Genomic DNA, 12870 nt, shown 5'->3' with positions numbered 1-12870 from the left:
TGGGCTACCATCCACCTGCGTGAGGTGCTGGGCTACCATCCCCCTGCGTGAGGTGCCGGGCTACCATCCCCCTGCGTGAGGTGCCGGGCTACCATCCACCTGCGTGAGGTGCTGGGCGCAGCGGTCCAGCTCACGTTGGTGGAGGCAGATGTGTGGATGTTGATGTGTACCTTTGTGTGAGTACACGACTGTGTCTGAGAGCGTGTGTACATATCTCCAGTGTGTGTACTTAAGGTTCTCACACAAGTATAGGCACGTCCGCCGTGTAGGCACGTGTGATTACCTACACGTCCTCCGTGTAGGCTCGTGTGTTATTACCTGTTCTCTAATTATCCAATATATAATCATCTATTCGTATCATGACGGATAGAGAGTTTACAGTGGTTAGGACCCATCTTGTGATCCTCATCATTGTTGTTTCTACCGTCAGTAACACTTTGTGAGCAGGATCTTGTGTTAGTCTCAAGTTACACAAGTGATGTGTCTCATGAAGAACTGTTCAGCGTGGTGAAGCCACACTCAGGTTACTCCACATCATCTCACATCCGCGGTGCCCCTCACTCCCGCCTAGCTCTCGTAGTACATGGCATCATACTGGGTCTTCTGTACATCATGTCAGGTTAATCTTCATGTTTTTGTACATGACGCGACCCGACCTGATCGGCATAGAGTCATGTCTGTATTGTATGTACAAGTTACTACTGTGTATTGTGACTCTCCCACAGTACTGATACGTTCTGTGTATGTACATGCGTACGTCTGTATGTAAGCGTGTGCGCTCGAGACGCGCCCAAACACACTCACTCACGCCCCCAAACACTGTAAATCCTGGCTGATCCTGGCGCTGGCCGCCCGCGCACGCCCGCACCCCCAAGACCATAATGTAACCCCTTGTAACAACACATTTTACGGGTGGTGTTGTGGCGCAGGTTGCTGGGGGTAGGAAGTGAGAGGTTAGGTATGGTGGGGAGGCGGGGCTGGTGGTGGTGGTGACAGTTTTATCTTTTTGGAGGTTGGGGAGGGGAGGGGAGGGGAGGTGAGGGGAGGGGAGGGAGGGGACTGTTAGCGATGGGAGGGGTTAGTTTGTGGGAGTGGATTGATGTGGTGGTGGTGCTACAGGAGGGATCAGGGGATGTCGGGTGGTAGGGTGAAGGAGCTGATGAGGAAGGGAGTGAGTGAGGGAAGGAGGGGAGTGATGATGGATCATGTAGTATCATTAGTGAGGGAGTCGGGTTGATGGTGAGGCTGAAGTATGACGTGCGACATGCTGGTAGGCAAGGATGGTCTCGGCCCAACACAACGGACACCAGTGTAATCCACACGTCCAGTACATAATGCTGCACCAGTGAGTGGGCAGTACCTGTGGTAGGAGAGTCAAGGTGGCCAACAATAGATATTGTTACTGTGTGTCACTTTGGATCACTCCTTCATTGTAAGAGGCAGTAATTAGGTTCGCGATGATCAGGCACCAATGACAGTAGAGTTCAAGTCTCCTCACCAAGCTGAGAGTCAGCGCTGCCATCTGGTGCCTCGATCTCGAAACCTGTAACCATGGAAACCAGAGTTTGTTTACAAAGTTTGCAACATCGATTTGCCGCTTCGGTTTACATTTCCGGACTCACAGGAGACAGGTTCCCGAGCCATGAAGGACGGGATGAACACTATGACCACCAGTAGAAAACGGTGTATAATTCTAATTGGAATTACTTGAATATGAAGGAGCATGACAGCTGACCTGCTGTGATGCAGGCCAGGTGTCTGACGCGTCAAGTGTTGGAACTTGAACGTGTTATGGATGGTTGAAGAACATCTCAAACTTTATTGTGTTATCCATATACGATATCAAATTTCCTCATTGAATAACTCTGGAAAATATAAGACTCACGAGACATCACCTGGAAGTTGCCACCACCTATACTGTAGCCAATCCTCAGATAATGAGATGATATAACTTTATCATGGCCGTGTGGCATGTACAATGTGGAGGACCTTCATGGCCAACATACAGAATGACGAGGAAAACATCTACAGACCACAGGACACGATCTGGCTGACTACGATCATGTTACCTGAGTAGAGGAAGCACCTTGTGACTCAGGACCGTGACCCCCCCTGAAGGTCACTCGTTTGATTGTTCGTGTGAAGACCAGGAACAACAGTGATTCAAGTTAATCTTGTTTTCATTTCTGAAGGACAAAGTCTTAATAATGTTGAATCTTGACATGTCGATTGTAATTATCAGAGAACGTTAAGTGACCTGTGACGTAGGACAGATAGTACAGGATTTCCTGTCATTCATTGAAAGATTAAGACCACATACCAAACCCAGACACAACAGCAGTAGTGAGGAGGTAGCAGCAGTGATGTGTCAGGTCAAGTTGTAAGGAAATATTAAAGTCGTTCTGGCCAGACCAGGAGATACAAGCGTCAGATAACATATAGGTGACGTCGTTTAGCCCTGGATGGAAGTCTTGGTGTTGATACACAAGTTTGATATGTGACAGGAAGAAAGTCACCACAACGAACTGGGACACATGACGTCACGTAACTGCTACTGTTTCTCCTAAGCGTTGCCAGGTGCTGGAGGCCGGCCCTTCCAGGAGCCCTGCCCACCACCTGACTTATGGTCAGGAGGAGAACATGGATGTCTGCCTCAAGTTGTGGGACACCAGGGGATTGCTGAGCCTTCCTCCTAACTTCCTACACTCGTTGCTACACCCAAGGAGATGGCTCTGCTTAACTTACCTGTATACACTAGACACATGTAACCACTGGCCAGGCCTCGTCTACTCGTCGTTAAGGAACAACCTTGCCTTCCACCTGGGGCAGGAGACGCGTGTTGCTCAGCCGCTCCCTCCCTGGTCAAGCATGTGTGTTGCTCTTAACATGATATTCACATACTATATGATCTGTTGGGTTGCATCTTACTACAGGTGTTTTGTGTGGGTCTACATAGCTTGTTTCCTCGTTCTATCACCAGGTAAAGTATTGAGCAGGGAAGCGCTAAGTCATGTGTGGACATAAGGGAGCATTTTGCACAGAGGTGTGGAGGGTGAGGCCCCCCTCACACACTGCAGGGGGGAGGCGCAGGCGCGGCTAGGTCTGGACTCACCACGCCAGGACTGTGTTAAGCCTCTGGAGGATAGATATAATTCCGCAGATTCACAGATACTCGCGCACCGAATTTGTTAAAGTAGAAAATGACATAGTTCCCTCGGGAGGCCGGCTTCTGTGTCGTCCCCTCCGGCGGCGTCTGGCCTCCCCCTCCGCCAGCCTCCGTCCACTTTCTTTTTGCTTCGGATTAAATAGCCGAGGTTTCCACACATTTTACCCACCCCTCTGCTTCTGGTGTGGTTGTTGTTTTTTTTTTGTATTCATTTCCAGGGAAAATGAGACCATTTGGTGTCCGTTTAATCATGTGTTCACCAATGGTGGACACAGAAGCAGCATCACACAGGCAGGTACTGTGTGTCTGTACTCGTGAGGATGATGAGGCTCCATTGAGGTTGGCTGCTCGGGGGACTGGGGGGGGGGGGACACCAGGGACCACTGAATGTTACGGCTCATTAGTTGAATGTTTGGCGGGAGCGAGCGAGCGCTCTGCCCTACCCCTACCACAGGTATTTATCATAAGCTTTCTCGGCGTCTCGTTTTGTTTCGTTCGTCACCAGGGTATTGATGGTGAAGCCGTAGATACCGAGACGCGGGGGCTGTACAAGGTGAGGTCCCTGGGGGGAGGAAGGTGGAGAAGTACCTGTTGCCTCCACGTAGCCTGGAGGAAGACACAAGTGAGTGAATGAAGAACATGATGTTAAAGTAGAACAGGTTCTTGTCTACTGTAAGATACAGGTCCTGGGAGGATAAGAACGAGGTAATAAGATGCAGATAAAAGAATGGAGCAGAGAAGAGCAAGGGTTGCTGGCATGTTGGCGTGGTGAAGGTCATGTAAGGGGGAAAGGAAATGAGGGTATGTGAATCCCGGGTGTTGGGATGGAGAGATGAGGTGGAGACGGTTCGGTTAATGGGATGGAGGGAAGAAGAGGAAGGGTATATGCAGTCAAGAGAAAAGAAGGAATGAAATACATATTGTACAAATGATCATACAGAGTAGAAATGATGTTGCCATCCACTTTCACCATCCCCAGCCTTCCCCTCCATCCCCAGCCTTCCCCTTCATCCCCAACCTTCCCCGTCATCCCCAGCTTTCCCCTCCATCCCCAGCTTTCCCCTACATCCCCAACCTTTCCCTCCATTCCCAGCTGTTAAGTACTGACTCATTCAGAGACATTAAATGTGGTTCAGTAATATGATGATGTGGACGAGACCACTTGCGAGTGGCTCCACAAATAACATGTCCCTACAGTAATCTCTACGTGATTAAAAACCTTCCCAATGACCACAACTTTGAGAAAGTAACTTTAAGAAAGTAACTGAAACTTTGGGATAGAAACTATAACTTTGAGAGAGTAACTGCAGTTTTGGGAAAGCATCTTGGGGAAAGTAACAGACTTTGGGAAAGTATAGCAAAGTTACTAAAACGTCTGTACAAATGTTCCTTCAATTATCAGAGGATTAGTCTTGTGTTTTAGAGAGAATGTCAATAACATGACCCGACCAGGCCAGAAGTCGTCTTGACCAGGTGGTAATGCAGTTTGGTCTACGTCAGTCAGATGAGCAGAGAATATTCGGTAGGCCGTTATGAACATCAGAGTCACAATAAGACGTGAGAGTGAAGATCATCCCACGAAGCAGTGATGTGTTACATATCATAAAGCAAACTGGATGAAGCTTCATAGTTAGAAATACGAACTGTAGGATGAAAGACAACGTTCTGTTCAGGACACATTAAGAATATGCTGTTTATATCTGGTTATCAAAGCAATGACGAAGAAAAACTAGAATACAAAAGGGACGAACGAAACTAACTTTGTCATAGGTAAACCTTATGAACAAAGTGACTGAAACCTAAAATTATTTTCTCAAAGAAAAGAACGACCCAGATTCCGAGATCTAATTGAAGTTTCCAAAATGATGCTTTTGACAAATTTGTTAAGATTAATTCCTTCTCATTACACAGACAGACAATGAACCAGAAATGGTGGCGTGAAATTAAAGGTACTGGTGTTGGTCAAAGCTTAATTTACAACAGTTGTTATAACACAAGAAAGAACTCACCGGATATTATCCAGACTAACATTATTGATATATTACAATCCCTGTTCTTCATCCCCATCCCTCCCTCAGCTCTATCCTTCCCCCAGCCCCATCCTTCCCTCAGCTCCATCCTTCCCTGAGCCCCATCTTTCCCTCAGCTCTATCCTTCCCTCAGCTCCATCCTTCCCCCAGCCCCATCCTTCCCTCAGCTCCATCCTTCCCCAGCCTCATCCTTCCCCCAGCCTCATTCTTCCCCCCAGCCCCATCCTTCCCCAGCCTCATCCTTCCCTCAGCTCCATCCTTCCCCCCCCCCCCCCCCAGCCCCATCCTTCCCCCGTAAGCTCCCATTCAGAGCTGGAGATGAAAGGCAGGTAGCGGCCGCCCGGGGGAGACCGGCTCAGCTCGGCACCACCATTGATCTGTGGGACCCCAGACGCCAGGCTGGCTGCTGTATACGTCCGTCCGTCCGTGTGTCAGGAGTATACGTCCGTCCGTCCGTCCGTGTGTCAGTATACGTCCGTCCGTCTGGGGATCCGGACGTAATGGGTGTTTCCACGGAGATATTGCTCAGCACACGCTTGAAATATGTGGGTAGTGTGGTGGAGCTCCAGCCTCCTGCGTGGAGGTTGTAGTAGCACGTGGTGTAGTGCTAGTGTAAGTGTCTTGTGTGTAGGTGTATTATCGTGTACTTGCTTTACCTGCATCTGGCATTCAGCATCATGAAGGTGGTTGTGTCTCAGTACGAGTTATTGCCTACAAACCACTCCTCACACAGAGACTAACAATCGTCTTCCTGGGTTTAATATGTTCCTAGATGTGGTTGTATCCGGCACAACCTAACTTGCCTGGAGGTATTGTTGACCAAGACTTTAGCGTGTCACCTCAGGTCAGGCCAGGTTCTGGTGGCCTGTGGTGTGTGTCGCTCTCTATTCTCGAGCGCAGGTGACCTCCTACCTAGTCGGTCCGACTGGCCTCCGCTTGGCTGGAACCTCACCAGTCCCTCCTGGTCATCCCATAACCACAACCATCATACCTCCTCATCATTCCTCTTGATCATCCCAGTATCATCATGCACCCCGGCAGCAGAACATGTCACTAACTGTGTGTTCGTTGCTGCGCCAGAGTGCGGAGGAGTGGCAGGTGGTGTTCTTGGTGGCCTCCATCATCCACTTTCTGGGCATCATCTTCTACGGTATCTTCGCCTCGGGGGACCTCCAGCCCTGGGCCGAACCCCCACCAGAGGAGATCCTGCAGGAGCAGCAGCAGTATGTGAAGGTCAGTAATGCCTCGCTTCCCTTCTCCTACAGTCACACAACAACAGTAAACTCGTACAAAAACCTTTGATGACAGAAAAATAAACAGATTTGTGACTATGGTTAGATGAAGTGTTGTCACGTTTGGTCTTCGTTGCCTCATGTGATGTCATGTAAGTTCCTGCCTCCCACATGACCTTCATAATCTGCAACAGGAGACAACGCCTGCCATGGGCGTGTCTGGTCAGCCTAACGGGAAGGTTGCCACCTACGGCACGATGACGGGCGGGCAGGAGCAGAGTTACACGCAGGAAGGTTACCTCCAGCAGCAGGAGCAGCCCTACACCCAACAACAACAACAACAACAACAACAACAACAACAACAACAACAACAGTTCCCACAACACCAGCAGTTGCCTCAGGTAACAACTCAACATTTTGTTGTAATAGATTTTCCATTTTTTGTCGGATTTACCATTAGTACTTCGCCTGCACAGTATGACACACTCTTCACTCCACGACTCATTATTGTCCACCCATGAAGACTCTTCATCCGTAACGTTACCTTCCTAATAACATTTTACCCATAACGTTACCTTCCTCATAACATTTTACCCATAACGTTACCTTCCTCATGGTTGTGATAGTTTATAAGGTTGTAAGCCAACAGTTAAAGACCTGACTGGCGCAAGACAGTTAACCTTCGCTATATTTCTGTCAAATTTAAAAAAGTTTCCTCTGAATTTTAGTTGGTTTATAACGAGATCCCCTGGTCAGGAAATTAATTACACATATTTACCAAACCATATTTCCATCCAGTTTTACTGCACCACAGTATATACTTACTGCACCACAGTATATACTTACTGCACCACAGTATATACTTACTGCACCACAGTATATACTTACTGCACCACAGTATATACTTACTGCACCACAGTATATACTTACTGCACCACAGTATATACTTACTGCACCACAGTATATACCTACTGCACCACAGTATATACCTACTGCACCACAGTATATACTTACTGCACCACAGTATATACTTACTGCACCACAGTATATACTTACTGCACCACAGTATATACTTACTGCACCACAGTATATACTTACTGCACCACAGTATATACTTACTGCACCACAGTATATACTTACTGCACCACAGTATATACTTACTGCACCACAGTATATACTTACTGCACCACAGTATATACTTACTGCACCACAGTATATACTTACTGCACCACAGTATATACTACTGCACCACAGTATATACTTACTGCACCACAGTATATACTTACTGCACCACAGTATATACTTACTGCACCACAGTATATACTTACTGCACCACAGTATATACTTACTGCACCACAGTATATACTTACTGCACCACAGTATATACTTACTACTTACTGCACCACAGTATATACTTACTGCACCACAGTATATACTTACTGCACCACAGTAATATACTTACTGCACCACAGTATATACTTACTGCACCACAGTATATACTTACTGCACCACAGTATATACTTACTGCACCACAGTATATACTTACTAGCACCACAGTATATACTACTTACCTTACTGCACCACAGTATATACTTACTGCACCACAGTATATACTTACTGCACCACAGTATATACTTACTGCACCACAGTATATACTTACTGCACCACAGTATATACCTACTGCACCACAGTATATACTTACTGCACCACAGTATATACTTACTGCACCACAGTATATACTTACTGCACCACAGTATATACTTACTGCACCACAGTATATACCTACTGCACCACAGTATATACTTACTGCACCACAGTATATACTTACTGCACCACAGTATATACTTACTGCACCACAGTATATACTTACTACACCACAGTATATACTTACTGCACCACAGTATATACTTACTGCACCACAGTATATACTTACTGCACCACAGTATATACTTACTGCACCACAGTATATACTTACTGCACCACAGTATATACTTACTGCACCACAGTATATACTTACTGCACCACAGTATATACTTACTGCACCACAGTATATACTTACTGCACCACAGTATATACTTACTACACTACAGCACATACTACACCACAGTATATACTTACTGCACCACAGTATATACTTACTTATCCTCCTATACAGTGTTCCATGGAACTATGCTGCACTGCTGGCAACACCTGTTGTCACGCAACACCCACTAGTCACCATAGTATGAGGTCAGAGACAACATACTAGTCACCATAGTATGAGGTCCGAGACAACATACTAGTCACCATAGTATGAGGTCCGAGACAACATACTAGTCACCATAGTATGAGGTCCGAGACAACATACTAGTTACCACAGTATGAGGTCCGAGACAACATACTAGTTACCACAGTATGAGGTCCGAGACAACATTATAACCTTCTGACTCTGTGGTGTTACGGTTTGTAGGTCTGAAACCATGATATATGGGCGAAATTGGAAGTTTGAGTGTCGGTGATGTAAGTGACATGGGGCAGTAGAAGGAATGGTAAGTGACATGGGGCAGTAGAAGGAATGGTAAGTGACATGGGGCAGTAGAAGTAATGGTAAGTGGGAGTGAGGGTGTCTGGTTAGGTATTGTGTTGGTATGTTTCCATATGTTTGGGATTTATTTGTGTCAACCTAAGCGGTTGAAAATACTTGTATGTGGCAGGCATGGTACTGGGCCACAGTGATGTGTGTATAATTACTGAGAATGTTTTGCTTCATTTTCTTGTCTTGTAAAGTGATAGTCATAACTGTTTCCAGGTCGCTGGAGCCGACTACACCACGCAGAACCCTCACAATCCTTTCGCCACGGCCCCACCTTCCTCTAACCCCTTCAGCGGAGGCTTCACACAAGAGGCAGTCCAGCCTCCCCACTCACAGTATACCCAGGGACAGTACTAGGTCAACCCAAGTCTAACTAGATAACATAAGGTCGAAATCATATCAAGGTCTTGTGCGCCGACACTTGCTGGGTCAATCTACCATGTTGCTAGAACACCAAAAGTGTTAAAAGGTGTACCACTATATTAGGTCATCCAGGATAACTATGTTAGGTCATCCAGGATAACTATGTTAGGTCATCCAGGATAACTATGTTAGGTCATCCAGGATAACTATGTTAGGTCATCCAGGATAACTAGAGTGAAATAATTCTGTGCTGTTCAGGTGGGTGTAGGTTAAAAAGCACTTGTTCTTATCATTGGCTGTAATAGGTCATCTAGGGTTACTGGAACTGGTCGATGAGGTGTTTCGAGGTCACAGTCGATGTTACTAATACATGAACTTGTTCAGATCAAGAGTGCAGATCTTACACGGGAGCAAAGTTCGGCGTGAAGGAACTATGCCAGTTGAGGGCTGTATGCTCAACCCCGTTTCTTCAGCATTCTTTAAGTGGTAAACAGTAGCGCACACACACTTGTCCACAGTAAGAGCTACTTTAGTGAAGCAGTTTGGCATATGTGCAGCATCTTTTCAGCTAGAACTACAATACCAATAATCATACATCATTACTTAGCACACTTACAGTAGTTCAGGGTCACCTACAGTGAATTCCAGATCAGCTACAACTAATTTGAAAACATCCGCGGGAATTCTACACCAAATCCAGTCATTATGAAAACCTACTTAATAGGGTAAGATGAGCAGGTAGCTCACCTGTGTCGGGTTTAGGATATCATTGTACACCTACTTCCAAATTCTCTGGTATAGTTCAAGGAAATCTTTGGTTGGTTCTGTGGCAACAAATTCAACATCTAGATATCATGCTAGTAGATCACTAAGTAGTTGTAGGATTTGTATATTTTGTGCAGGAGGTCTAGAACCAACCCTCAGCTATCTGTTGCTGTAAGAAGAGTGAGCAGTAGTGATGTTACTACCAAGCATGAATGATCTGGGAAGATCAGTGTATGGAAGATCTGGGACGATCAGTGTATGGAAGATCTGGGACGATCAGTGTATGGAAGATCTGGGACGATCAGTGTATGGAAGATCTGGGACGATCAGTGTATGGAAGATCTGGGACGATCAGTGTATGGAAGATCTGGGACGATCAGTGTATGGAAGATCTGGGACGATCAGTGTATGGAAGATCTGGGACGATCAGTGTATGGAAGATCTGGGACGATCAGTGTATGGAAGATCTGGGACGATCAGTGTATGGAAGATCTGGGACGATCAGTGTATGGAAGATCAATGATGTTTGTAGCAGTAGTGTCGAGTGTTCTTGGCAGAAGAAAATCAGGCAATACAATAACATTTGTTTACGTCACTGTAAAAGCACAATATTTTCATAGTTGCTTTAGAAATTCGAAATGTTTTAAGGTCGGTGAAGTAGTGAAGATAGATACGGTTGCACAGCCAGGCTATCATTTGCTAATCAATATTAAACATAGAATTTTCTCAAGGAAAAAGAATGATTGAATCAGGATATGTCCATTTGTCATATTGGGTTTGTAACGAGTGGAAACTCCACTGTTTATATTTACAGACATTGGAATGGTCTTCATATCAAGGTCAGTGGATGTTGAGGTTAGCTATATAAGAAACCTGTTGTAAACATCAAAAATAATAAGACATTTGCCCCACATCTGCTGTGCACTGAAGGCATAAAAACTTAACATTAATGGATATAGAAAACATATTTGGTTATTTATATGTGTTTAGAGTTTATGGTAGTACTTCCTGCAGCGTCAGTTGGGCAGTACTTCCTGCAGTGTCAGTAAGGTAGTACTTCCTGCAGCGTCAGTAAGGTAGTACTTCCTGCAGCGTCAGTTGGGCAGTACTTCCTGCAGCGTCAGTTGGGCAGTACTTCCTGCAGCGTCAGTAGAGCAGTACTTCCTGCAGCGTCAGTATGGCAGTACTTCCTGCAGCGTCAGTTGGACAGTACTTCCTGCAGCGTCAGTTGGGCAGTACTTCCTGCAGCGTCAGTTGGGCGGTACTTCCTGCCGCGTCAGTTGGGCAGTACTTCCTGCAACGTCAGTAGAGCAGTACTTCCTGCAGCGTCAGTATGGCAGTACTTCCTGCAGCGTCAGTAGGGCAGCACTTCCTGCAGCGTCAGTAGGGCAGCACTTCCTGCAGCGTCTGTAGGGCAGCACTTCCTGCAGCGTCATTAGGGCAGTACTTCCTGCAGCGTCAGTAGGGCAGCACTTCCTGCAGCGTCATTAGGGCAGTACTTCCTGCAGCGTCAGTAGGGCAGCACTTCCTGCAGCGTCAGTAGGGCAGTACTTCCTGCAGCGTCAGTAGGGCAGCACTTCCTGCAGCGTCGGTAGGGCAGTATTTCCTGCAGCGTCAGTAGGGCAGCACTTCCTGCAGCGTCAGTAGGGCAGCACTTCCTGCAGCGTCAGTAGGGCAGTACTTCCTGCAGCGTCAGTAGGGCAGTAGTTCCTCTCGAAAACTGTAGGTAGAACACGGGTGATATTGGCTCTAAGTAAGGTAAGGTAAGTTGCTCTAATGTACGTTTTCTATGCAGTACGTTACTATGAACCAGGTTTATCATGAAGAACATGTTAATGTAAGGCATGAGTGTAGGATCACCAGTACTGAACATATTACATACTACAAGAACTTGTTCATGAATTAGATGGATATGTCGTGGTTATGTTTGTATTTTGGTTTACTTTGTTATTGATTACAGTGACGAACTGAGGACATGTTGGAAGGGAGGGGTGATCATATTTGACGTACTTCAAGACGTGTCTAGTTCAAGTTAAGTCAAGGTCATTATTGCCAAAACTTTCATCAAATAATTAATGTTTGATGGTATATTGTAGAGCACTTTCATGTGCAGCGTGCTCATACTTGCCAGTGTTACAACTCACACCAGGGAACTGTGTTGTTCACCAGCCAGGAGTGTAGCATAACATGTTACAACTACTGTTACTGTGTGACGTACACAGCAGTGATACACATCCTGATTGAACGGTGTCAGTCATGTGGTGACTCATGTTACATGATGGTGTCAGTCATGTGGTGACTCATGTTACATGATGGTGTCAGTCATGTGGTGACTCATGTTACATGATGGTGTCAGTCATGTGGTGACTCATGTTACATGATGGTGTCAGTCATGTGGTGACTCGCATCACATAATGTTATTGTTAAATGTTAATCATGTGGACCAACCACTGTGGTGTGCAAGGATGACAATACTGTGTATATATCTCAGCTGATGGTGACATGTAGCGTGGTAAGGTGGCAGTTTGCTGCGTGTCTGAACTGCTAAGATACACACTGAGGGGGTCAGTATACTGTATGTCTGTCTGATGCAGGTGATCAGTGTACAACTTGACACACTGAGGGGGTCAGTATACTGTATGTCTGTCTGATGGAGGCGATCAGTGTACAACTTGACACTGTATAGAGCAAAATTCATGTTTCCTCTGGTTGGGCTTTTACAATGAAAACATTTCTATATCT

The 12870-nt window shown here is 46.1% G+C and overlaps 1 protein-coding gene and 1 long non-coding RNA gene across 2 annotated transcripts in view; one reads left to right on the top strand and one right to left on the bottom strand.

Annotated features, from left to right (window-relative positions):
* The window catches only part of VGlut (Vesicular glutamate transporter), a 191002-nt gene extending 180458 nt beyond the window's left edge, over window positions 1-10544 (top strand). Inside the window, exons 14-16 of the mRNA XM_071682119.1 lie at window positions 6277-6429; window positions 6623-6829; window positions 9217-10544. Of these exons, the coding sequence (XP_071538220.1) occupies window positions 6277-6429; window positions 6623-6829; window positions 9217-9357 (501 nt within the window). The 3' untranslated portion in view covers window positions 9358-10544. The remainder of the gene's footprint in view (window positions 1-6276; window positions 6430-6622; window positions 6830-9216) is intronic.
* Window positions 10545-11713: 1169 nt separating this feature from the next.
* LOC139759728 (uncharacterized) overlaps window positions 11714-12870 on the bottom strand; it is a 44539-nt gene continuing 43382 nt past the window's right edge. The window contains exon 3 of the long non-coding RNA XR_011715132.1: window positions 11714-11848. This is a non-coding gene — a long non-coding RNA (uncharacterized lncRNA). The remainder of the gene's footprint in view (window positions 11849-12870) is intronic.

This window comes from Panulirus ornatus, chromosome 34 (assembly GCF_036320965.1).
Source record: "Panulirus ornatus isolate Po-2019 chromosome 34, ASM3632096v1, whole genome shotgun sequence".
Lineage (NCBI taxonomy): Eukaryota > Metazoa > Arthropoda > Malacostraca > Decapoda > Palinuridae > Panulirus > Panulirus ornatus.
This window is presented reverse-complemented; position numbering and strand designations above follow the sequence as displayed.